The 24,573-nt window shown below is 45.9% G+C and overlaps 1 protein-coding gene across 2 annotated transcripts in view; it reads left to right on the forward strand.

Moving 5' to 3' along the window:
- The window catches only part of DOCK1 (dedicator of cytokinesis 1), a 364,042-nt gene that overhangs the window by 257,123 nt on the left and 82,346 nt on the right, over nt 1–24,573 (forward strand). For both annotated transcript variants that reach the window (XM_066601145.1, XM_066601146.1), the window contains exons 31-33: nt 61–161; nt 5,030–5,088; nt 13,445–13,593. In XM_066601145.1, the coding sequence (XP_066457242.1) occupies nt 61–161; nt 5,030–5,088; nt 13,445–13,593 (309 nt within the window). The remainder of the gene's footprint in view (nt 1–60; nt 162–5,029; nt 5,089–13,444; nt 13,594–24,573) is intronic.

Genomic DNA, 24,573 nt, shown 5'->3' on the forward strand with positions numbered 1-24,573 from the left:
ATAAATGAGGAAAAAAACAGTTAGTCTACCAAGTTACAATGTAATTTTTATTTTTTGCAGCTCTGGAACAATTATTTTCACCTGGCCGTCGCTTTCTTGACCCAAGAATCTCTGCAATTGGAAAATTTCTCAAGTGCCAAAAGAGCAAAAATCTTGAACAAGTAAGAAACAAGTAACTTCCATAAGATAAGCGTATAAAATCTGGAGCCATCTCCACCGACGCCATCGTTTTTGCGCCTCAATCATACAAGTACAGAGGCCGGGCGAATTAAATTTCTCTGAGAACAGAAATGCATTGTGATTTTTCTGCATATTCTTTATTTAAGATGAAGGGAGCGGCGCTTTGTATCTCCCCACAGCTTGAATGAAATGCTAATCCATTTTCAGCCCGTACCTGTGTCTAGAGATTTTGGTGACTGCTCACTACAAAGCTTCAGTCATACATTTGAAGATGTGTGTTCCACGGGACGTATTCATTGCATCTGCTGTAGGAAACTTTATCCATATTGCCTTTTGTAGGGATTTCTATTTGTTTAAACACTTTTCATGTTGCTTTTTTTATAAGGTTAAAGCTTCGTCGATTTTAAACAATCAAACAAAAAGGAATTAAAATGGGAAAATGAAGTAAAAACGTGATGCGAGCAAAATATTCGTATGTATTGGAGAGCAAAGATTAGGAAGCGGAAGACTTACACCATTCAGGGAAATGCAGGCTTCAGTAGGTTGCAGCTGGGGGGTGTAAATCTGGGTTAAAGGGAAATATTCTCCTTTTTTGGATTGCGTTAAAGAACAGGTTTGTAGCTGTGTTTGCCAACTTTACAAACTTTCAGCTGTTTGTAAAAGACCAAGCTAAGAGCCCTTTTACAGGGGCTGATCGTTGTTCAGATACTCAATGGATCGCGGGAATCTGAACGAGGATTATGCCCGCTCTGCCTCCATTCACAAAGTGCTGATCACTCCTGTGTAAAACCACTAGAGCGATTATTACTGGGACACCGAACAGTCATCCCATTTAAAAGGGCCCCAATATGCAGTCAAACCTCACAGACAATAAAGCCCTAGCCAGTTCAGATATTTGTTGTGTTTTATCTCGAGCACACCTGATGCAACTAATGAAGCCCTTGATTAGTTACATCAGGTGTGTTTGAGTCAACAACTGATTTGCAAGTGTGTGGTCTTAGGCCTTATTTACACAAATCTTTTATCATGGCTATTCTGCCGCGATAAAACGTTGCCTGAAAATCGTGAGCATCTGAAGCATTTGATTCCAATGCATTCGTTCAGATGGGTAATTTTCCCGTCGCGTCAAATCGCCTAGAAAAAATAGCACATACACTGCGGATTTTGTTCGACTGCTTTTACACGCGCCCGGAAAAGATAGGTGTTGCACTAGCGTTTGGCTGCACTCAGACGGCAGCTCCCATAGAAGCCTTAACTCCTCCCACTTCCCTCCCCCTCCCCTTGTCAGCAGCTCCCATAGATTTATATGTGAGCTTCTATTGAATCATAGAATGGTAGAGTTGGAAGGGACCTCCAGAGTCATTGGGTCCAACCCCCTGCTCAGTGCAGGATTCACTAAATCATCCCAGACAGATATTTGTCCAGCCTCTGTTTAAAGACTTCCATTGAAGGAGAACTCACCACCTCCCATGGCAACCTGTTCCACTCATTGATCACCCTCGCTGTCTAATATTTAATCTGTGTCTCCTCCCTTTCAGTTTCATCCCCTTGCTTCTAGTCTTTCCTTGTGCAGATGAGAATAGGGCTGATTCCTCTGCACTGTGACAGCCCTTCAGATATTTGTATACAGCTATTAAAGTCTCCTCTCTTCTTTTTTGCAAACTAAACATTCCCAGATCCTTTAACCGTTCCTCATAGGACATGATTTGTTGACCGCTCACCATCTTGGTAACTATTTTCTGAACTTGCTCCACTTTATTGATGTCTTTTTTAAAGTGAGGTGCCCAGAACTGGACACCGTATTCCAGATGCGGTCTGACTAAGGAAGAGTAGAGGGGGGTAATGACCTCACGTGATCTAGATTCTATGCTTCTCTTAATACATCCCAGAATTGTGTTTTCCTTTTTGGCTGCTGCATCACATTGTTGACTCATGTTCAGTCTATTGCCACGATTATCGTGCAAAGAAAGGGGGAGAGAGTTTAGCATTGCTAAACTCTCTCTTCCCAGCTGACGGAATTCCGGGTTTCGTATATATGCCAAATCCGGTCGTCTGAATGGGCAAGAAAACGTGAGATTCATGCAAGTCTCGCACAAAAATGGAACATGCAGATGTGCGGTCTCCCAAACACGGATGAAGTGTACTCGCGCTCGTGTGAATGCACCCTTAGAATGAATTCAGTTCAGGGGGTTGAATAATTCTGAGACTGCAGTGTCATTAACAGTGGCATTTTATGTTGAATTTGGGGAAACTACTTATTATATTACGGTGTGTTCTCACGTAACAAAAGCCGCTTGCAACTGAAACTCTGCGCAGCTGTCGGCAACCACATGATCTTGCTGACCTTATCCGCAAGTTTGTGCTCCTGTTGGCTGCCGCGGCTGGGCGACGGCTTAGTCTGCAGCAATGTTTGTGACATGGGAGGATACCCTTAATTCTGTTGAGCTATATAAATTCTTGCAAACAGCTAGGTTTTTGTAAACAGCTGAAAGTTTGTAAATTTGGCAAATAAACCTAATTTGCACTGGAGGTTGAATCATTTTGCTGGACACAGCAGTACAAGTTTGCAGTAGCCTTTGCCCACCTTTACTTAATCAGAGTATGGGGGCAGAGACTGTCTTCATGAGACCAAGTAGTAATACTTTCTAGGACCTCATAAGCCCTTAGGCAAACAAGCCTATTTTCAGTTTGTGTATTGTCTAAAGCCCCATTTACACGCAACTATTATCGCTCAAAATTGGTTCAAGCGATGGCTTTTGAGCGATAATCGTTGTGTGTAAATGCTTCCATCTCTCATTCTTCGGCTGAAGGATGATTTTTAGGTGAGCCTAAAATCCATCGTTCAGCCAGAGAAGAGATAACACAGACCACACTGCATTCTGCGCGGGAGTGTTGATTACATTGTATTCAGCTGACAGCCTGTGCGCGAACAATGGAGCGGATTGCAGAGCTCAGACCACATGCTGTGTTCTGCAAGCAGCTCCAGAAGGCTTATTGACATGCAAATGAAGCTAATAAAGTGCTAATGGACATTAGTGCCCATTAGTACTTTATGCAAAATGATCACTAGAACTGTCAATCTTACAATCCTTTGAAAGATTGTCTTTGCAAGTAAATGAGCTTTAAGGCTACAACGGTCTAGACTCAGACAGCAGACTGATCCATAGTAGTCCATGTGCCAAATCACACACAGCAACCTCCATTACGCTGATCCGCTTTGCAGACGAGACCTACCTATTCTAGTCAATGGGGGTGCAAAAAACAAACAGAACTGGGATGCCATCTGTGTGCATCCATTATTCATCCCTCAGAAGTGCAGAAAAATAGAATCAGGTCACTTTCAGGTTTTTTTTTTTTAATCCTTTTGTGGATGTGAAAAACGGATGACAAACTGATAAAAGGGAAGCACAGACTGCGTACGGGAGTGTTCACTTATGAAAAAGTCGTATTTTTTACAGATGCGCCACTGATCAGTTTTTAGGGCCTTATGATAAGTAGATGTCTGGTGAAAGCTGTGAACTGGATATCCAGAATGCTTGTCTTATAGGAGCTCATTGGGCTCTGCTGTGTCGGAGCAGTCACTAGGACATTCTGCTATTCTCCATAGAGGTGAATGATGGGTGGTGGTTGGCATTTAGTTTACCTCTACCCTAAAAAATATTGGAGCAGAGGTGATAGCGCACCCTAATTTATGTTAGTAGTGGCTATATGTGAAGATGCTTCAAAGGAGTTATCCTACAAAAATCCTTTATCGCCTATTCACAGGGGAGAAAATAAATGCTTGATCGCTGGGGGTCTCACTGCTGGGACGCCTAGGGGTCATGAGAACAGGCCATCCAGATGGATGAATGGAGCAGCGGTAGGCATGTTTGACCACAGCTGCAGAATATTAGCCTGTAAATGGAGTGCACAGCGTCGCTTGATTCACTCATTGGAATCTGAGTGCGACAATCTCATAATCCTTGGGGTTCTAGGGATAGGTGATAAATGATTTTGGTGGGAAAACTCTTAAGTCATGTGCCCCTGCGCAGTCGGGTGGTCTTGTGGCAGTGCCCCTGCGCAGTCAGGTGGTCTTGTGGCAGTGCCCCTGCGCAGTCAGGTGGTCTTGTGGCAGTGCCCCTGCGCAGTCGGGTGGTCTTGTGGCAGTGCCCCTGCGTAGTCGGGTGGTCTTGTGGCAGTGCCCCTGCGCAGTCGGGTGGTCTTGTGGCAGTGCCCCTGCGCAGTCGGGTGGTCTTGTGGCAGTGCCCCTGCGCAGTCGGGTGGTCTCAGCTAACTATAACAGTAGACTATTGTGTTGCAGGACTTTAATATCAGTCCGGATCCCCGAGGTCAGACCTCCACGATCACAAAGTGATACACCATCATTTTATAAGATGGGAATAGACCTTTAACATTTTGCCTTTTAGTTTGAAAGTGGAGACCAGCCAGGTAATGCCCTTCGGGCACAGCAGCCCTTCTGGTCAAGGCGAAGGTTGGCATAATTACAGTCTGTACTTACATATGTCATTTTTATTGATTTGAACAGGAATTCTTAGTCTATAGAACTGGCTTCAAAGATCCCGTCTTATACACTTGCGAATATGAAGACTACATAAAGATATTTTTCTAGAAAATCGCATCAATTAAACTTTGAGAAACCCACATACATAGACTGTTCACCTTATTTTTTCCCCCTCTTCGTCTCCAAGGGATATAAAGTCCCGTCTTTTTCCATCAGTGCACTGCGAAGATTGTCATATCTTGTCATATTCAATCTCTCCTGCCTTTGTCACTCGCTATTGCTAATATTTATTCACAAGATTGGAAACAATGACAAAAATACATAAATTACACTTTCCTCATCCTTCAGGTACGGCGATATGAGAAGACAGATCGGCTTTGAAATCAGGGACATGTGGTATAATTTGGGTAAGTATCTTATTCTCTCCCTTTTTTATTTCTGAAGTCTTAAAACTAAAAACGATATCTGAGAAGGACAGATCTTCTGTGCCGGATCAGAATATTCTTAGTGATGGCAGAAGACAAAGTTCTCATTTCTACTGGGTTTTTCCATACTATGCTAATGGGACAGTACATACAAGATAACCTATAATTTGTCACATAACGCTTTACATTACAGATGGTAAAAGAGCGACATTTGACTAATCTCAGCCGTTTTTGGAAAGTTTTAACCTTTTCTTATCAAGGACATTGAATTCAACTTTTCCACTTAAGTAAGATAATGTATTACAAATACCTTATGGACCTTAGGGGGCAAAACATATTTGTCCCCTAGCAAATAAACCCAATTTGTAAAAAAAAAATAAAAAAAAATACTAAGGCCCTAGAATACTGTTGGCGGTGACGTCTTTTAGTTTTTAAGAAACATTAAAGTACAAAATGCAGAGGATTATAATCCTACCGGATTTGCAAGATGATAATCCTCCCAGGGCCCCCTTCTGTGCATTGGTGCACGATTCATATCCAATACTTCCCCCCCTTGTAAGGCACATTCGCATGGAGGTTTTTTTTCCAGCAGATCCATGTTGGATTTTCCAATATGGATCTTTCAAAATAAGCCACAGTTGAAGTCTGAAGTGATTTCTGGAAGTATTCCTGAGCCCATGCAGTGATTTGCATTACAGAATCACGACTGTTTTTAATGCAGTGATGCCTGCAGGCCCGTAGATCTCAAGCATCCAATATTGACCGTCTGCCTTGTCCCTTGTGCACATGAATTCTCCAGATTCTCTGAATCTTTTAATGCTATGTATTATAGATGGTGGGATATTCAAAGACTTCTCAATTTTATACTAGGAAATTTTTTCTGAAATTGTTTCACAATGTTTAAATGCAGTTTTCCACAGATTGATGAACCTCTGACCATCTTTGCTTCTGAGAGACTCTGCCTCTCTAACATGCTTTTTTTATACACAGTCATGTGACTTAGTAGAAAATTGACCCCCCCCCCAGTTGTTTTTCTTTAGTACTACTTTTCTAGCCCTTTGTTACCTCTGTCCCAATGTTTTTGAGATGTGCTCTGCCATCAATTTCTAAATGAGTTAATATGTTTACTTAAAATGGAAAAGTGTCTCCTTTTCACCTACTAATATATGTTTTCTTTTAAAAATAAAATATGGTTATATGAGATTTCCAAATCATTGCATTCTTTTTCTTAACAGTTATTTACATTTTGCACAGCATCCAAGCTTTTTTGAATTTGGGGTTGCACAATACATAGACCAAATGTAAATTATTTCCTGAAGTTTCAGAGGAGTATATAAAGATAACACTTGTATACCCTGTCCAAGCATATGGACATCCTAGACAAAAGTTCCTGAGCTAAAACCTTCTGATGGACTCAAGCTGTCCTTGTGTTACATGGACGGCCATTCATTTGAGTGTTCTCCATTACATTTCCTATCGTAGCCACATCTGGGGGAATGCCTGATTGCCCACACCTTCCCCCGTAAAATCCACTATTTGCCAGTGGAGATGGAGGCCAATTAACTCATCACACCAGCAAACGTATTTTTGAAACCGGGTTGTTTCTGACGAGACAGTCCCGTTAATGAGAAAAGTGCAGTCTCCTTGAGTCGTTAAAGAGGGTATCTCACAACAGGTTTTAACGGTCGTTCCAAAGTTTACGATATTGGGTGGCCACACATACTGTATGTACACCACAGTTCCATTCACTTCAATGGGACTGTTGGAGACAGCCATTTTTATGATAGAAATTCTTCAATGCTTCTAAAAATTCTTCAATGTCTACCTATTTGTTATTCCGCAACTTTTGACACAAGTAGATGTGATGTTAAAATCTTAAATCATATAGAATAATGAGCACCTGGTTGTATAATGTCAAGCACTTTCCTAGAAGGGTTCTTGTCCATAATTTCCCTTGCAATCACTTACACATCAGTTCCTTCCCTTCTGAGCACCCTTAACTATGGATGACACTGTTTTTGTGCCAAACCTATGTCAGAAACCCTCACAAAATCAACAAGGCTATCTAAATACAGTTATCTAAAAAAATTAACATTTCCATGGAAGACTTCATCCCGATTTCCAATCATCATATTTTAAAGGGAACCTTGAAGCCTTCTGACATCTCATAGTATGCCCAATAAAAGGCCCCTAAAGTACTCATCCAAGGGCAAAGTAGTTTTCCACAAATTTCTCTTTTACTTGTCAGCCAGATGAGCCATTCATCGGAGCAAGAGGAGACACATGACACACTTCCTTGTGGCCATGACTCCTACAGGGGTCGTACAGTTTAGAGAATTCATTTGTATGTACCCTGAGTTAATAGTGGGGAGTTAAGGATCTTCCTTCTCTTGGCCAAAGTAAAGAGTGGTTATAAAGAGCCTCTCCTGTTCTGGATGACCTGTCATATGTTGCATTACACAGACAACCCATTGAGTCAATTCCCCCTACAGTGGTGCTGCAGAATAAAAATGCGTACTTAATGCAAGGAGTACAGCTGAATGCTTGGGGGGTCCCAGCAGTGTGACACTTTGTGACCTGCATATTGCTAGGGTCCCTTCTTTTAAGTAGGGGTAGTTAAAACTAGAGAATCCTTTTAAGAGACTGGGAATTTCCTTGGGGGCAGGGCTCACTTTTTCGTGCACCCTGATTGGCTTTTTTGGAGCCATAAAAGGACTACAGTTGCAGTCTTTAATTCAGTTTCCATAGAGCAATATACAGTTGCAATAACAATTATTCAACCCCATTGCAAATTGGAAATGCCAAATTTCGAAACATTCTCCGAATTCACCACAAAATGCCACTTTTAGGGCTCATGTCCACGGGCAAAATATGATTTAGGATCCGCAGCGGATTACCTGCACGCGGATCCGCACCCCATAGGGATGCATTGACCACCCGCGGGTAGATAAATACCCGCGGATCATCAATAAAATGGATTTTAAAAAAAATGGAGCATGAAAAAATCTGGACCATGCTCCATTTTCGTGCGGGTCTCCCGCGGGGACGGCTCCCGCGGGCTTCTATTGAAGCCTATGGAAGCCGTCCGGATCCGCGGGAGACCTAAAATAGGAATTTAAAGCATTTACTCACCCGCAGCGGGCCGGGAAGCTCTTCTCTTCCTCACGGCCGCATCTCCCTTGCTTCGGCTCGGCGGATGTGCCCGGCGCATGCGCGCGGCACGTCGACGACGTGCCGGCGACATGCCGCCGGCGTCAGGAATTCATCCGCCGGCCGAAAAAGAAGATCCGGCCGTGAGGAAGAGCAGAGCTTCGCCGCCCGCTACGGATAGGTAAATTCTTATTTATTTGTATTTTCAGCGCTCACGTCCGCGGGGCAGGAGGGACCCGCTGCAGATTCTACATGTAGAATCCGTAGCGGGCCCGATTTTCCCCGTGGACATGAGGCCTTAATGACTACTCCAGTCTCCGAATCATTCATAGGCAATGACCTATTGGACAATTAATTATTTATATGGTTTTGAGCATATTAAAACCGACATTTCTTGTGCTTTTGGGTCAGTGGAGGTGTACTGTCTTGGAGTTTCGGTATGAAGACGTTCATTGTTTAGTATGCACCTTGCTGTACAAACAAAAACTTCAGTGCCTGGTGCCACTAAATCTTGCTACAGGTCCTTTGTAGTTACTTGAGGGTTTTTAACCACCTGCCTCCTCTGGAATCTTGTGGCAGCCACGTCCAGGTAGTGTAGCCAGTGTTCCTTTTAACTGTAAGCTTGTGAAATGCTTCCATCTGTATTTCTAGGAAAATTCAGTTCCTTTGCTGTTTTCTTGTATCCTTTTCCTTGTTTGTGCAAGGCATGACTTCTTTTGACTTAGCAATATTTCTAACATGCAGTAAAACATCATAGTCAAGAAAGCCCTCCCCATTCCAAGTATTTGATGTGTTTTTATCTCAAGCACACCTGATGCAACTAATGAAGCCATTGATTAGTTGCATCAGGTGTGCTTGAGGCAACACCAGATTTGCACATAAGAAATTCAAGGGGTTGAATAATTCTGAGACTGCAGTCAAAGTGGCATTTTGTGTTTCGAGAAACCACTTGAAATATTAATTGTGTTTTGTTATTTAAATTGTTTTTGTTTGATTGTTGAAAGTTTAGAAAACAAACCTAACCTACAATGGGGGTTGAATAATTTTGATTGCAGCTGTAGATATGCTACCGTGTGATCTAAAGGGTGTCTGTCTTGTAAACAGGTTTCCTTTAAAAGTAAATCCTTGGCACATGAGGGAGTAGAATCTTTCCAGCACCAGGAAAAAGTTTTTGTCTGTGGTGTCTTTATAAAACGGCAATAAAACCTCCAGAAAACTTTATGACATTGATGTTGTGTTTGATGAATAACTCCGTGTCAGGAGCATTTGTTTTCCGAAGCAGTGACTCTGACATTTTTCAGACATAATACATGAAAACTGTCACAGACCAGCTTGAAAATAACAGGCCTGAATAAGGAGTGCGCCTTACAGCTCCTTCAAGTGTGCGCCGCAAACCATTAAACATTTCCAGGGTCATTCCGTCAGCCACGAGGACAGCGCCGTTTTATTATTTATCTTTGAACTATACATAAATATGAAATATATATATATATATTTTTTTCACTTGATCCAAAAGTTCTTTGCGGACCGCTTGGAACTTTTAACACTTGAACTTTTTTTGTACCCATTCTATGCTTCCCGCTAAGATTTCACACTTCTGTTTCAGTATTTTTGACTAAAAGAATAGAACGATCTGCAGTGCTGTTCTTACTGTCAAAAATACTGGAACCCTGCCTGAAAGGTGGTGAGACCCATTATAAATCAGTAGGAGCAGGGCATAAGAACTAATTGATATTCAGCATAGCCGTCATGACTCAATGAAGGCCGTAATTAAGGAAGATGGAACAATACCTCTGCAGCGCCACCTATTGGATGGCAGCATTCCTAGGAGAGACGATATACATCCCGACCCATGTCATATAGGCCTCTCACTAACCAAGCCAGAATCATACTGCACACTGATAAGGGGCAAACACCCCAAAACAGCTGTCTGTGTATGGTTTTCAATTCCCAATCATTGTTTCAAAGACTTGTTTAACAATTCTGACATTGATTTGAAGGAATGTTGCCATCCAATAGGTGGCGCTGCAGAGGTATTGTTCCATCTTCCTAATTTGCACATATTTCCTAGAGGAGCATGCATGGCCTTATAAGTCTCCTAACTCACCTTTTAGATGTCTGCTCACCCACCTTCTAGGTGCTCTGCTTAAGGAGAGACAATTATAGAATCCTAGAATGGTGGAGTTGGAAGGGACCTCCAGGGTCATCTGGTCCAACCTCCTGCTCAGTGCAGGATTCACTAAACCATCCCAGACAGATATTTGTCTAGCCTTTGTTTGAACACTTCCATTGAAGGAGAACTCGCCACCTCCCGTGGTAACCTGTTCCACTCACTGATCACCCTCACTGTCTAATATGTGATTTGTGTCTCCTCCCTTTCAGTTTCATCCCATTGCTTCTAGTCTTTCCAATACCCATCCAGATCAATGAAGGACATGATGCCAGTGTGAACGGACCTTATTAGGAGCTCGTTGAGTGTCTGTGTTTTTAGAATATGAGACACAGCTTCACACAGGAACAAGAATATCTCTCATGCTCCATGCATAGGGTCAGATTTAAACTCGGGATGCCAGTTGCGAGCACTAAGCCTCTGCCGTGCTGCCCAATTTAGTAATGTTGCCCACATTTGTTTTTCTTCTCTTGTGCTTTCCCTTTAGCACACTGCCACTCTTCTTTTTGCTTTAGCGCATGTTCCTACCTTTTGTCTTTGGCGCACGCTTCTACCCTTTGCCTTTGGCGCACGCTTCCACCCTTTGCCTTTGGCGCACGCTTCTACCCTTTGCCTTTGGCGCACGTTTCTACCCTTTGCCTTTGGCGCACGTTTCTACCCTTTGCCTTTGGCGCACGCTTCTACCCTTTGCCTTTGGCGCACGCTTCTACCCTTTGCCTTTGGCGCACGCTTCTACCCTTTGCCTTTGGCGCACGCTTCTACCCTTTGCCTTTGGCGCACGCTTCTACCCTTTGCCTTTGGCGCACGCTTCTACCCTTTGCCTTTGGCGCACGCTTCTACCCTTTGCCTTTGGCGCACGCTTCTACCCTTTGCCTTTGGCGCACGCTTCTACCCTTTGCCTTTGGCGCACGCTTCTACCCTTTGCCTTTGGCGCACGCTTCTACCCTTTGCCTTTGGCGCACGCTTCTACCCTTTGCTTTTGGCGCACGCTTTTGCCGTTTGGCGCGCGCTCCTACCCTTTTGCCATTTTGCGCGCGCTCCTACCCTTTTGCCGTTTGGCGCGCGCTCCTACCCTTTTGCCGTTTGGCGCGCGCTCCTACCCTTTTGCCGTTTGGCGCGCGCTCCTACCCTTTTGCTGTTGGTGCGCGCTCCTACCCTTTTGCTGTTGGCGCGCGCTCCTACCCTTTTGCTCGTTGGCGCGCGCTCCTACCCTTTTGCTCGTTGGCGCGCGCTCCTACCCTTTTGCTCGTTGGCGCGCGCTCCTACCCTTTTGCTCGTTGGCGCGCGCTCCTACCCTTTTGCTCGTTGGCGCGCGCTCCTACCCTTTGCTCGTTGGCGCGCGCTCCTACCCTTTTGCTGTTGGCACGCGCTCCTACCCTTTTGCTGTTGGCGCGCGCTCCTACCCTTTTGCCGGTTGGCGCGCGCTCCTACCCTTTTGCCGGTTGGCGCGCGCTCCTACCCTTTTGCCGGTTGGCGCGCGCTCCTACCCTTTTGCCGGTTGGCGCGCGCTCCTACCCTTTTGCCGGTTGGCGCGCGCTCCTACCCTTTGCTCATTGGCGCGCGCTCCTACCCTTTGCTCGTTGGCGCGCGCTCCTACCCTTTGCTTGTTGGCGCGCGCTCCTACCCTTTGCTCGTTGGCGCGCGCTCCTACCCTTTGCTCGTTGGCGCTCTTCTACCCTTTGCTCGTTGGCGCGCTTCTACCCTTTGCTCGTTGGCGCGCGCTCCTACCCTTTGCTCGTTGGCGCGCGCTCCTACCCTTTGCTCGTTGGCGCGCGCTCCTACCCTTTGCTCGTTGGCGCGCGCTCCTACCCTTTGCTCGTTGGCGCGCGCTCCTACCCTTTGCTCGTTGGCGCGCGCTCCTACCCTTTGCTCGTTGGCGCGCGCTCCTACCCTTTGCTCGTTGGCGCGCGCTCCTACCCTTTTGCCGGTTGGCGCGCGCTCCTACCCTTTTGCCGGTTGGCGCGCGCTCCTACCCTTTGCTCATTGGCGCGCGCTCCTACCCTTTGCTCGTTGGCGCGCGCTCCTACCCTTTGCTTGTTGGCGCGCGCTCCTACCCTTTGCTCGTTGGCGCGCGCTCCTACCCTTTGCTCGTTGGCGCGCTTCTACCCTTTGCTCGTTGGCGCGCTTCTACCCTTTGCTCGTTGGCGCGCGCTCCTACCCTTTGCTCGTTGGCGCGCGCTCCTACCCTTTGCTCGTTGGCGCGCGCTCCTACCCTTTGCTCGTTGGCGCGCGCTCCTACCCTTTGCTCGTTGGCGCGCGCTCCTACCCTTTGCTCGTTGGCGCGCGCTCCTACCCTTTGCTCGTTGGCGCGCGCTCCTACCCTTTGCTCGTTGGCGCGCGCTCCCACCCTTTTGCCGTTTGGCGCGCGCTCCCACCCTTTTGCCGTTTGGCGCGCGCTCCTACCCTTTTGCCGTTTGGCGCGCGCTCCTACCCTTTGCTCGTTGGCGCGCGCTCCCACCTTTTGCCCGTGGGCGCGCGCGGTTGCTCTTTGCCTTCTACTTTCTCCCTTTTAAGAGTATGTACACGCTCAGCTGAGCCCGGCCAGCATATGTATTTCTGAGTTGGTGGTCAGGAGTAGCTGTTCGGCTAACTACTAGTATGGTTTTGGCTACCCTTTTAATAGAGATCTGATAATTAGGACCAGAATAACATCTGCATTAATGGTTTGTGAACACGGTACGTAGTGATAGTTCTCTCTGGTGACACCACAGGCGGAATATCTGATCCGGCTCGGAATGAAGCCGAGGTGCTAGTACCGACCACTGGCGTATGCGAGTAAACGTGCCTGGTGTGTGAAAGTCCTTAACGTCCTGCTCCGATTCCCCCTTGAATAGTTTTCTGGTAATTGTACTTATAGAATGTATAAAATATAATAAGGCTCTTGTGAAGGTTATCAGCTCTCCATAAGGACACATCCTAAGGAGGGAGGGCACTTCTCCTCCCCAGCCTTTATTTCCTGTGATTTGTACCACTTGCCTTAAATACACTTTTTTTTTTTTTCTTTCTTCATCCTCAAAGGTCAACACAAAATTAAATTCATTCCTGAAATGGTCGGTCCCATGCTGGAAATGACGCTAATCCCCGAGACAGAGCTACGTAAAGCCACCATCCCCATTTTCTTTGACATGATGCAATGTGAATTTCATTCCACAAGGAGTTTTCAGATGGTAAGAAGAGTTGCCGGCTATGAGAACTAAAATGTTGTTTCATCTAATCCATTCTGCTCATTATAAGTTGGTTATTTAATACAGATGTAGCAGAGGTGAGTTTGTCACTTGGTGCAATGTATTGGGATGATAGGAGTGAAGGGGCATTAATCTAACCATCATATCTGCCAGACTATAGAATACAGTGGGGTCGATTGGGTCTGAACTCAAGATGGGCCATCAGAGGTTGATCGGCCAGGGTCCACTTCATCAATAGTTCAGACCTGGACAATCCCTGTAAAAGTATATTAGGATTTCAGCCAATGAAGGTTATTCATTGTCTGATGAAGTTATACATTTTTTTTTTCAATATACTTTCTTATATATCAGTTTCAGACAGTTTTCAAAATCTCTGCTTGCTGTCATTCATTGCAGGCTTTCCATGGATAAAATATGTTCTGTTTCTTGACTTATCAGAGCAGGTCCGGTAATGAGCTGAGCACTGATCACCACTTGACCGCCTCAGATTTTTAGTCCACAGGAGTAAACTATGATGGTTCCCATTCAGTGACAGCAAGCAGAGTTCTCGATAACTGCAAAAAGTATATTGGAAGTTGTGTAACGTTTCGTTATAAAGGATCATTTATAGAGATGAGCGAGCACACTCGGTAAAGGCAGTTACTCGAGCGAGCCTCGCTCATATCGAGTACCTGCCTTCTCCTCCGAGCGTGCTCGGTGGGGGAGAGAGCGATATCTCTCTCCCCCGCTGCCCCCCCTGAGCACGCTTCTCTCTTGCAATGCCTTATCGCTTGTCATAGTGATCAGAGGTAGTGGTAATACAGGACGCCTGTAGGTGGCGTCCTGTTACCATGGGCACCAGCTGGACTCTCTGCGATTACATCACAAGAGCCGATGACATCACAGAGGAAGCGCGCTCCCTCTGTGAAACCTTTGCATGCTGTGATCTGCATAATCGCGGCAGGGAAGATGTTAACTGTTGCAGCGGTGACAGCCGGCTCCCGCTGCTGGACAGCGCGAGATCTCTTCTGATCTTGTGCTATTTACATGATGTAAGGGTACGTCCAGTTGCGGGAAGTAGCCCGCTGCCATGACGTACCCTTACATCATATGGAGGGAAGGGGTTAAAGTCCTGTAAAGAAGCCAGTGGGAAGATGCGACTAAAAAAAATTGCAATACCCACAGCAGGCTGTGTTTTGGGAAAAAAACAAATACTGGAACTGACTTAAAAAATGCCAAAAAACAAAATGCTGTGTATGTAAACTTTTTATATATTTGACTCAAGACTTTAAAGTGTAACTAACCGCTTTCAGAAAACCTTTGGCATATCATAGGGACATGTCAAAAATATTGATTGCTGGGGATCTTGGTGCTGAGACCCCCACCAATCCGCTAGATTACAGCAGCTGAAACGCCCATCCAGAGGCGTAACTTGAAGCTCCTGGGCCCCAATGCAAAACCTGGAACAGGGCCCCCAACTATAATGCTTTATTCATAGTACTGGGCTTCCTATATGGAGAAGAAAGGTCTTATGGGCCCCCCAAGGCTCCTGGGCCCGGGAGCAACCGCATCCCCTATAGTTACGCCCCTGTGCCCATCTGAGAGTAGTCTGTTGGTCAGCGGAGGACAGGCTCAGTAGTAAGTCTATGGGCCGTCTTCAGAGCCGTCTTACTTTCTAGTGAGATCTGTCTTCTCCCCAGCTCACACAGCACATAATATATGACGAGGCACATACCTGTTCTTGGGATTGGCGGGGGTCTCAGTGGTGCGATACCCAACAATCAGACTTTTGTCTCCTATAGGTGAAAAGTCAAACTTCTTTAAAAGGGTTTTCCCATATGATAAAATGGATACACCATCCCTTTATTATCAGTGGGGGTCTGACCTGTGACAACCCCACCATTCCTAAGAATGAAGGGACCGTAGCCCTGGTTGAGCACTGCGTCCCCTTTTATTTTTCCTATGCACGTACACTACCGTTCAAAAGTTTGGGGTCACATTGAAATGTCCTTATTTTTGAAGGAAAAGCACTGTACTTTTCAATGAAGATAACTTTAAACTAGTCCTAACTTTAAACAAATGCACTCTATACATTGCTAATGTGGTAAATGACTATTCTAGCTGCAAATGTCTGGTTTTTGTGCAATATCTACAAAGGTGAATAGAGGCCCATTTCCAGCAACTATCGCTCCAGTGTTCTAATGGTACAATGTGTTTGCTCATTGGCTCAGAAGGCTAATTGATGATTAGAAAACCCTTGTGCAATCATGTTCACACATCTGAAAACAGTCTAGCTCGTTACAGAAGCTACAAAACTGACCTTCCTGTGAGCAGATTGAGTTTCTGGAGCATCACATTTGTGGGGTCAATTAAACGCTCAAAATGGCCAGAAAAAGAGAACTTTCATCTGAAACTCGACAGTCTATTCTTGTTCTTAGAAATGAAGGCTATTCCATGCGAGAAATTGCTAAGAAATTGAAGATTTCCTACAACGGTGTGTACTACTCCCTTCAGAGGACAGCACAAACAGGCTCTAACCAGAGTAGAAAAAGAAGTGGGAGGCCGCGTTGCACAACTAAGCAAGAAGATAAACACATTAGAGTCTCTAGTTTGAGAAACAGACGCCTCACAGGTACCCAACTGGCATCTTCATTAAATAGTACCCGCAAAACACCAGTGTCAACATCTACAGTGAAGAGGCGGCTGCGGGATTTTGGGCTTCAGGGCAGAGTGGCAAAGAAAAAGCCATATCTGAGACTGGCCAATAAAAGAAAAAGATTAAGATGGGCAAAAGAACACAGACATTGGACAGAGGAAGACTGGAAAAAAGTGTTGTGGACGGATGAATCCAAGTTTGAGGTGTTTGGATCACAAAGAAGAACGTTTGTGAGACGCAGAACAAATGAAAAGATGCTGGAAGAATGTCTGACGCCATCTGTTAAGCATGGTGGAGGTAATGTGATGGTCTGGGGTTGCTTTGGTGCTGGTAAGGTGGGAGATTTGTACAGGGTAAAAGGGATTCTGAATAAGGAAGGCTATCACTCCATTTTGCAACGCCATGCCATACCCAGTGGACAGCGCTTGATTGGAACCAATTTCATCCTACAACAGGACAATGACCCTAAACACGCCTCCAAATTGTGCAAGAACTATTTACAGCAGAAGCAGGCAGCTGGTATTCTATCGGTAATGGAGTGGCCAGCGCAGTCACCAGATCTGAACCCCATTGAGCTGTTGTGGGAGCAGCTTGACCGTATGGTACGCCAGAAGTGCCCATCCAACCAATCCAACTTGTGGGAGATGCTTCTAGAAGCGTGGGGTGCAATTTCACAAGCTTACCTCAACAAATTAACAGCTAGAATGTCAAAGGTGTGCAATGCTGTAATTGCTGCAAAAGGAGGATTCTTTGACGAAAGCAAAGTTTGATGTAAAAACAATGTTATTTCAAATACAAATCATTATTTCTAACCTTGTCAATGTCTTGACTCTATTTTCTATTCATTTCACAACGCATGGTGGTGAATAAGTGTGACTTTTCATGGAAAACACAAAATTGTTTCGGTGACCCCAAACTTTTGAACGATAGTGTAGGTGCCTTAGTTATAAATGGTGGGGTGCTGCAGTTCCCTTCACAGTGTACGGTCGGAGCGCTGCTGTGGAGGGAAACACTATAAATGGGCCGTAGTACGGAATCTGCATTGCAGCCCCTTCGTTGTCACGATCAGTGGGAGTCTCGGAGGTCGAACCTTCATTGATCATAAAGGGATGGACTATCCTAGCGGTATGTCACCACTTTACAAGATGGGAACCCCCTGTTACTTTGTAACATTATCAGCTTACACCAAGAACGGAGCCCAGAGCGGTGAATGATACAGTCCGTTCATACATAAGTATCACAAGGAAACCCTCAACTCTCCCTGTTTTATTACGCCTCGTTAATCCCCTGCGCTTTCATCTGGAGGATTAATTAAGGGTTTTCCTTCCGCTACAATGTATACACAGCACAAGCAGATAACACCCGGACTGCAAATGTGTGCAAAGCCTCTTGGTGCGTTTCATCCTCTGAATAAAGAGACATCTCCTTGATCTCCCACTCACTCCCACGCTGCGGCGCTGAGCCTCGGCGGGTCAGTGTGTGCGTGTGGACAGGCAGCGCATTCTCTCAGCAGTTAGTGCTGCCGCTACCAGACATCCTTACCCAGAGATGGAATTAAAAGACTACTTTACAAAAAGGGAAATTCCTTCCGCCCGCAGGTTGCTCTATTGGATGTTGTGGGATTTACTGGGTTCTCGCTGATAAAAAAATATACAATCCTGATAATGGGGTGTGTGGGAGTCGTACCTGGTGCCAGCCTAAGTTAGATGGCACCTTGTGAATTTTAACGCCCCTCCACACCATCATCAGAAATAAATCAATACATATTGCACTAATAGGCAGTCTGCCTGTATTCTGCCTATGCAGAAAACTACAAGATAGCAGCATACTCACACTAGAACAGCTCCCTGAATGGATACTGTACCAGAACCAAGCTCATACCATAAATACAGCTCCAGAACCAAGCTCATAACATAAATACAGCTCCAGAACCAAGCTTCTAACAGAAATATAGTAGCAGAACTAAGCAATTGTTTTGTGGGAGCACTCATGGGCTGACAGCGGTGATTCGGAACCTCAGAAGGGATGAGACTGAGCCAGGATTAGGATGATTCATAACTCTACAAGAAGCTGCCGCACAGAGGAAGATCATCTGGTCAGGCGGACCTAAGGGGGAAGATCAACTTCAGGCTACATTTTCCTGCTGCCTCCCCTACAAGCTGGTGGCCGGCACCCTATGTGACTGCAAGGGTTGCATGTAGCGAAGGTCGGTCATGGCGATACCACAAGCTATAGGTTAACGATTCTGCCATTAGCTCTGTATCGGCCCCATGCAATTGTGAGTAGCCCATTTAATAAGTAGTTACATTAGGTATTCTGTAACTTGCTATGACTAAAACATACTGTTATTTTTGGAAGGTCACTATAGTAGTCATTTGGGCAATAAGAATGTTACCACATCAAATTTAACAGTGGGTGCTGCAATTTAGCAGTTCCCCATGTGGTCACACACAGCACTGCAAGTAATTTTTTCCATGTCATGAATTCCAGAATCCTGCTTTGGGACCTGCCTGCCGTGATCTTTTTTTTTTGGTAGCTAGGACAGGAAGTGCTGCTGGCATTTGAATTCACCCTACCAACACATGTGTGATGAAGAATCTATTTTTATGTGTCTGAGGCACTGCTTAAATGTGTGGTCTCAGCATGAGAACCATCTTTCTGTAGGTACAGATTCAGAAACCCCTGGCCATCGGCAGAGGATAACCCTGAGCATTGCAAGGGAAATGTAGTAGCGTTACATGGCAGCCATTCAGATAAACGGTAGACCATGTAATAAGCAGATTTTTCCAGCACCAACTTGACTGGCATCATGCAATATGAAAATATAGTAGTGACTAAGCCTCAGTTTGTTTGCATTTCTGGTTCTGTTTCGTTGTGTGTATACTGCTATTCTGACTTTTGTGCTCTCTGTATTTTGGACTCTGCTTTTGTCTGCTACTTACCCTGACCTACAGCCTGAGCATCATCTACCCAGCTCTGACTACAGCCTGTGTCTCCACTGTGCATCCTACAGGTACCGCACTGCTCCTCTCCCCAGTGCAGCGCCAGCAGCCACATTGTTGGGACTGTCTGTGTGTAACAGAAGGTGACAGTGGAAGGCCTCCTCCGTAGGCCTTCCACTGTCAGCATCCTGTCTTCCAGTTCCCAGCGGCTTGTAGTAGCCTCTCCTGACCAGCGGCACAGCCCCTGAGCAGGGAAGCCTACGGAGGAGGTGAGGGGCAGCGCTGCATAGTATGAAATCAGTTGCGCAACTAAAGAGGACAGGTCAGGGAAGGGGGAGGAAGATCCCAGATGCACACACTGCCAACAGTGTGTGCATCCGCCGCGGCGCCACAAATTGATTACATCAGTATCCAACAAATTGATTACCGGCTGGGAGCTGCAGTACCCCAGCTGCTGATCACTATGGTGACCAGACGGCCCAAAAGCGGGACAAATGGCTGTCCCGCCGGGGTCCCGGTGGAAGGCGGGACACAGTGTCCCAAAGCAAGACTGTCCAGCCTAAATCGGGACATCTGGTCACCATATGTAACAGCTTGAGGACCCCGCAGCAAAGCTGGTATCCCATTTGGAGGGGTTAAACATAAAAACTGGGATTCCCCAAGTGCTGCCACCTCAGCCCAGAGCCAGACCAGTGCGTGGCAACGCAGATCCACATTTAGCTGCCTGACGTGTTTCTCCTGTCTGACAGATTCACTTCTGGCCTTCGTTTTCAAAAAGCTGCTTAAAAAATTGCATGTGGATTTATAGTTTTAGGCCGCCTGCAGACGGGCGGGTCGGATCCGGCGGCGAGGATTCTCGCCGCAGGACCCGACCCAAGCGCCTGCAAAGAGCGGCCCGTACTCACCCGCGGCTCCAGCTGTTTGATTTGCCGGGCAGCCGGCGCATGCGTAGACCGGAGCCGGCAGCCGGTCAATGACGTTTCTGTGTGGTCGTCTGCATAGGATTACGTTTGTTAACGCAATCCTATGGCAGCTTTCAGTGGCGGAAATTCCGTGGGAAATCCCGCCGCGGAATTTCCGCTCGTGTACAGGCGCCCTTAGGCTAGGTTCACACGGACGTGATGGGCTCCACAAGCGGAATTCCGCAGCGGAGCCCGTCACGGCCCCCCCCCCCCAGAGACCCCGTACTTACCTCTGGATCCACCGCCTGACGTCACGCATGATGCTTCGGCGCGCATGCGCAATAGAGCGCGTGACTCACCGGCAGCGTCATGTGACATGTCAGCAGCGTCATATGACACGCCCACTGCGTGACGCGGTAGGCGGGGAAGCGGTTTCACGCTATCTTCCGCTGTGCTACAGCGGAAGATAGCGTGACTGACAGACGGCTTCCATTGACTGCAATGGAAGCCGTCCGCGCGTACACCCGCGGCAAATAGAGCATGCCGTGGGTGAGGATGGGTGATTTTACGGTGCGGAATTCCGCATCGTGAGCATTGTGCTATTAGGTTCCATAGAACCTAATAGCTGCGGGGCAACGCGGCGGATTTCCACCCATGTGCAGCCACCCTTAGGGAGTTCAGAAGATTCAATTAAAATCTTATTGTTATTGAAAAAATTCTACTCTGAAGAATAATGATGACAAATAAACAGATGGCAACGAGTCTCCTTACATGAACATCAGCATTTGTCTTCTATGTATGGACAGATGTAGCAGTGCTGTTTATGTTGTACAGCTCATAGAGATGTCACTACTTTGTAATCTGTGGTTTCCTATAGACTACAGTTAAACCTACGGAGGTATTTATTGATGTCAGGACAAAAAACAGATTATTAACAAATTTAGCTCTGTGCAATACGCTGAATGGCCACTAGATTAAACACATCGATCCTTTCACGGTTTACACTTCCCTCTATGGAAATCCAACCCGTGACCCCCGGATCACAGCATAAAATCAAGTGGCAAGTTTTCAGTGAATCAGTTTCGGTGTGAATCCTCATTAGATAGGAAAATCAAGCGATCTGAACAACGTCCAACGAAGCCTGGTCATCGGTGCTTGAGTAGCCGGGGCCAGAATGTCACTGCCAACCTTGTGGGGTTTTCTCTGCAACCATGTGGAGAGTATACAGAGAATGGTGTGATCATGGAAAAACATCCAGCGAAACGGGATCCTGTGAGCAGAAACAATTCGACAAAAGGGGTCAGAGGAGGGTGTCAGGAATCATTTCGATGAACAGACAAGGAAACTGCCGTCAAAATCACAGTACAATTGTTCCATAGCACGAATGGACTTTAACAACAATTGACCAGTTCCAGCGCCATTGCTGTTATAGTTGCTGTCTAATTGAAACAGAAAACCGCGACTCCAGGGGGCAAAGTAGCTCGAAAATTGGATCATTGAGCAGAAAAAAAACATCTGATCTGATGATTGTAGACTTCATGCTGATCGTAGGCCAGAAATTGGTGCAAGCAGCATGTATTAATGAACTCCTACTGTCAGTGTTATGTGTGCTGCTGGGATCTGTAGTTCTAAGCTTATTAGCAGCACAACCCTCACAGGGTTAATTGATTGAGCTGGCTGGGTGTGGTACTTCCTGTTAGCCAATCTCCTGGGTCTGTGCTCACATATAAACCCAGCTCCTGGTCAGTGTCTAACTGGGTCCCAGGTTGAGCAGTCATGTTACTCCTGTGTTCTGTAACTTATCAGGTATGTGTAATTTGTTCCCATGCTGAACTGTGTTTGCAAGTAGGTCTGGTTGTATCTCTCTGCTTCTAGACTGTTTGAACACCTATAGTCCTGGTCTGCAGCACATGCAGCTCCCCTTTCCTTCCCCCCTTTACAGGTGCGGCCTCCAAACGTCTTATGTCTTACTATGTGTGTCAGATGGTGGATCCCTGACACAGTTCCCTATGTCAGCTTGTGTGGCTGACTGTCTATCTCCCCTGTATGAGGACACATGGACTTGCTGTGAGTTTCATCTGTGTGCATGTGAGTTCTGGGTGGAGTCCATGTGGTTTCCACTATATGTTGTAGTCTGCTGTTAGCACAGGATACCTGCTTACAGGCACAAGCTCTGTCCTGTTCCTGTTGCAGCTGGCTGTGTGATCTGTGCTCTATCCTGTCCCTGTTGCAGCTGGCTGTGTGATCTGTGCTCTGTTCTGTTCCTGTTGCAGCTGGCTGTGTGATTTGTGCTCTGTCCTGTTCCTGTTGCAGCTGGCTGTGGGATCTGTGCTCTGTCCTGTTCCTGTTGCAGCGTGCTGTGTGAACTGTGTCCAGTTCTGCTGGACTCCTGGTTAGTGTAGGGACTAGCGGTATAACCAGGAGCCGTGAAGTTGGCCCGCTAGCTTCCATGTTTTGTACAAAATGTCAACTAATATCTGGTATTTATATTCAGCTTATCTGTTACTAGTGTTTGCATTTTGGCTGCTGTATGCTGTGTATTCTGCCTCTGTGTATCCTGTTCTGTCCCTGTCATGTGGCATGTGTATGTGTCCTGTTCGGGTGGCATGGTTCCTAGGAGCAACTAGGGCCCAGATCCGAAGACCGATGGGCCACCCTTATGGGGGCAATGTCCCCGCTTAGGTAGGGCCATGTCACCCTCCGGTAGCAGAGGGTCAGTTGCCTGATACCCCTGTGAATACCATGTGCAACCTGTGTGCGTGCATCCATTCCCTCTTTGGGTACGATCGCGTGGGCCCGTGCTTAGTTTGCCCACACGATCGTAACATTCAGCAGTTCAGGCTGGTGAAGGTGGAGTAATGTTGGGGGGGGGGGGATATTTTCTTGGCACATCCTATGCCCTCTTACACCTGTGGGTGGACGCCACGACAAAGAAGAAGCCCAACGTCCTACTAGATGGGCGTGTCTAATAAAGTGATCCCTTACTCTATATGTAGGTGTAGGGAGGAAAACGTTGATTGTTGTAATAGACTTTTAGTCTTTGCAGTCTTCACTGAAGGAACAAAATAAAACCATTGCAATCAAATCAGCAAATATGTAATTCATCCAAATAAACCCAAGTTATCCGAAGGTTTCTTGAAAAGATCTACCTTCAAAAAAAACCTCACATGCTTAATAAGTCTGTGATGGAAATTAATGGCTTGATTGTAAGCGTGAATGGGGTTTGTAGTTATATTGTGAGACATTAATGTTTCCCCATGCAGGTGAGTAAAGAGCACGAGCTTAATAATTATTGGTGCAGAGAGCATTTAAGTAACTAGAAGTGTACTCATTAACTTTTAATTGAACAGAGACCTTAATGGGCCGAGACAACCGAGTGTAGAGACTATGCTGTTCCGCGATTCCCCTGCCAATGTTAAGTTTTTACAGGCGGCAATGATGATCTTGGACTGACTGTGAATGCTAATATTAGTGGATGTGTTATGTCTTTTTGAAAAGCTAAAGCACACTATAAAACCGACCCCTTGGATAGGATATTGGGAACTCCCACTGTCATGTCCTGCAGGTGCGAAATAGAGTCCTCATCAATTATAAAACTCCTCAAATGTCAGATTCTGTTTTGTCTACTTTGGTACATAAAGGAGCTTTCTTGTGTAGAAAAAAACATTTTCAAACACCCTATTACGACATGCTGAGTTAAGAGGCTTATATCCCATTTTGGACCCTCAGCTACATTATCCTACCAAAAGTAATTGGACACCTGAGCAAGAATCAAAAGTAGTATTTATTTCCATATGTTAATACTTAGTGGGGCTCCTTTGGTCCTAATGACATTGGATGCTCTTTGTCGCATACTTTCTACTAATATCTAAACAAAGATCTGGTACCGTGTTAGCCAGTAGAGCAAAATGTGATTGTTCTCAGCATGTACCGTACAAAAATGGAACTGAAACATCTTCTGAAGAAGTTGGCACAACTGGACAGCGACATTTTCTTTCTAACCAGATGCAAGAAGGAACATCTAATTCCCAAAGGACTCTGCCTAAAGAAGCCAACTCTGCACACTTACAACACTCGTTATGCACAACGTCTTTGCTACAGGACTTCTGAGAGACTGCGGAATCACCTTATCCATGTCTTCTACAGCAACAAGAATAAGGCCCTTATGGACATACAAACTTTAAGAAATACACTTACAGAGGACGTGAACCTGGAAATGCAACACTTTTATACAACACTACGATGCTGCCTTATTCAGAACAAGGAAAAGAAACTCCAGAGACTTCGACTCAAAGCAGGCCTGTACCCAAACACGGATCAGGAGCACCCCGAGTCTGGCAGGAGGGAACAGAACCCCCAACGGGACATGGACAAAGGTAAAGTCAGCTGTGTTATCAATCTGTCATCTCACAACCCCAGTAAGGTGGAGCTCAGTGTCCTCTCCAGGGGACTTTCATTCTGTCCCACTAAAACACTTGATAAA

The sequence above is a fragment of the Eleutherodactylus coqui genome, chromosome 4 (genome assembly GCF_035609145.1).
Source record: "Eleutherodactylus coqui strain aEleCoq1 chromosome 4, aEleCoq1.hap1, whole genome shotgun sequence".
Lineage (NCBI taxonomy): Eukaryota > Metazoa > Chordata > Amphibia > Anura > Eleutherodactylidae > Eleutherodactylus > Eleutherodactylus coqui.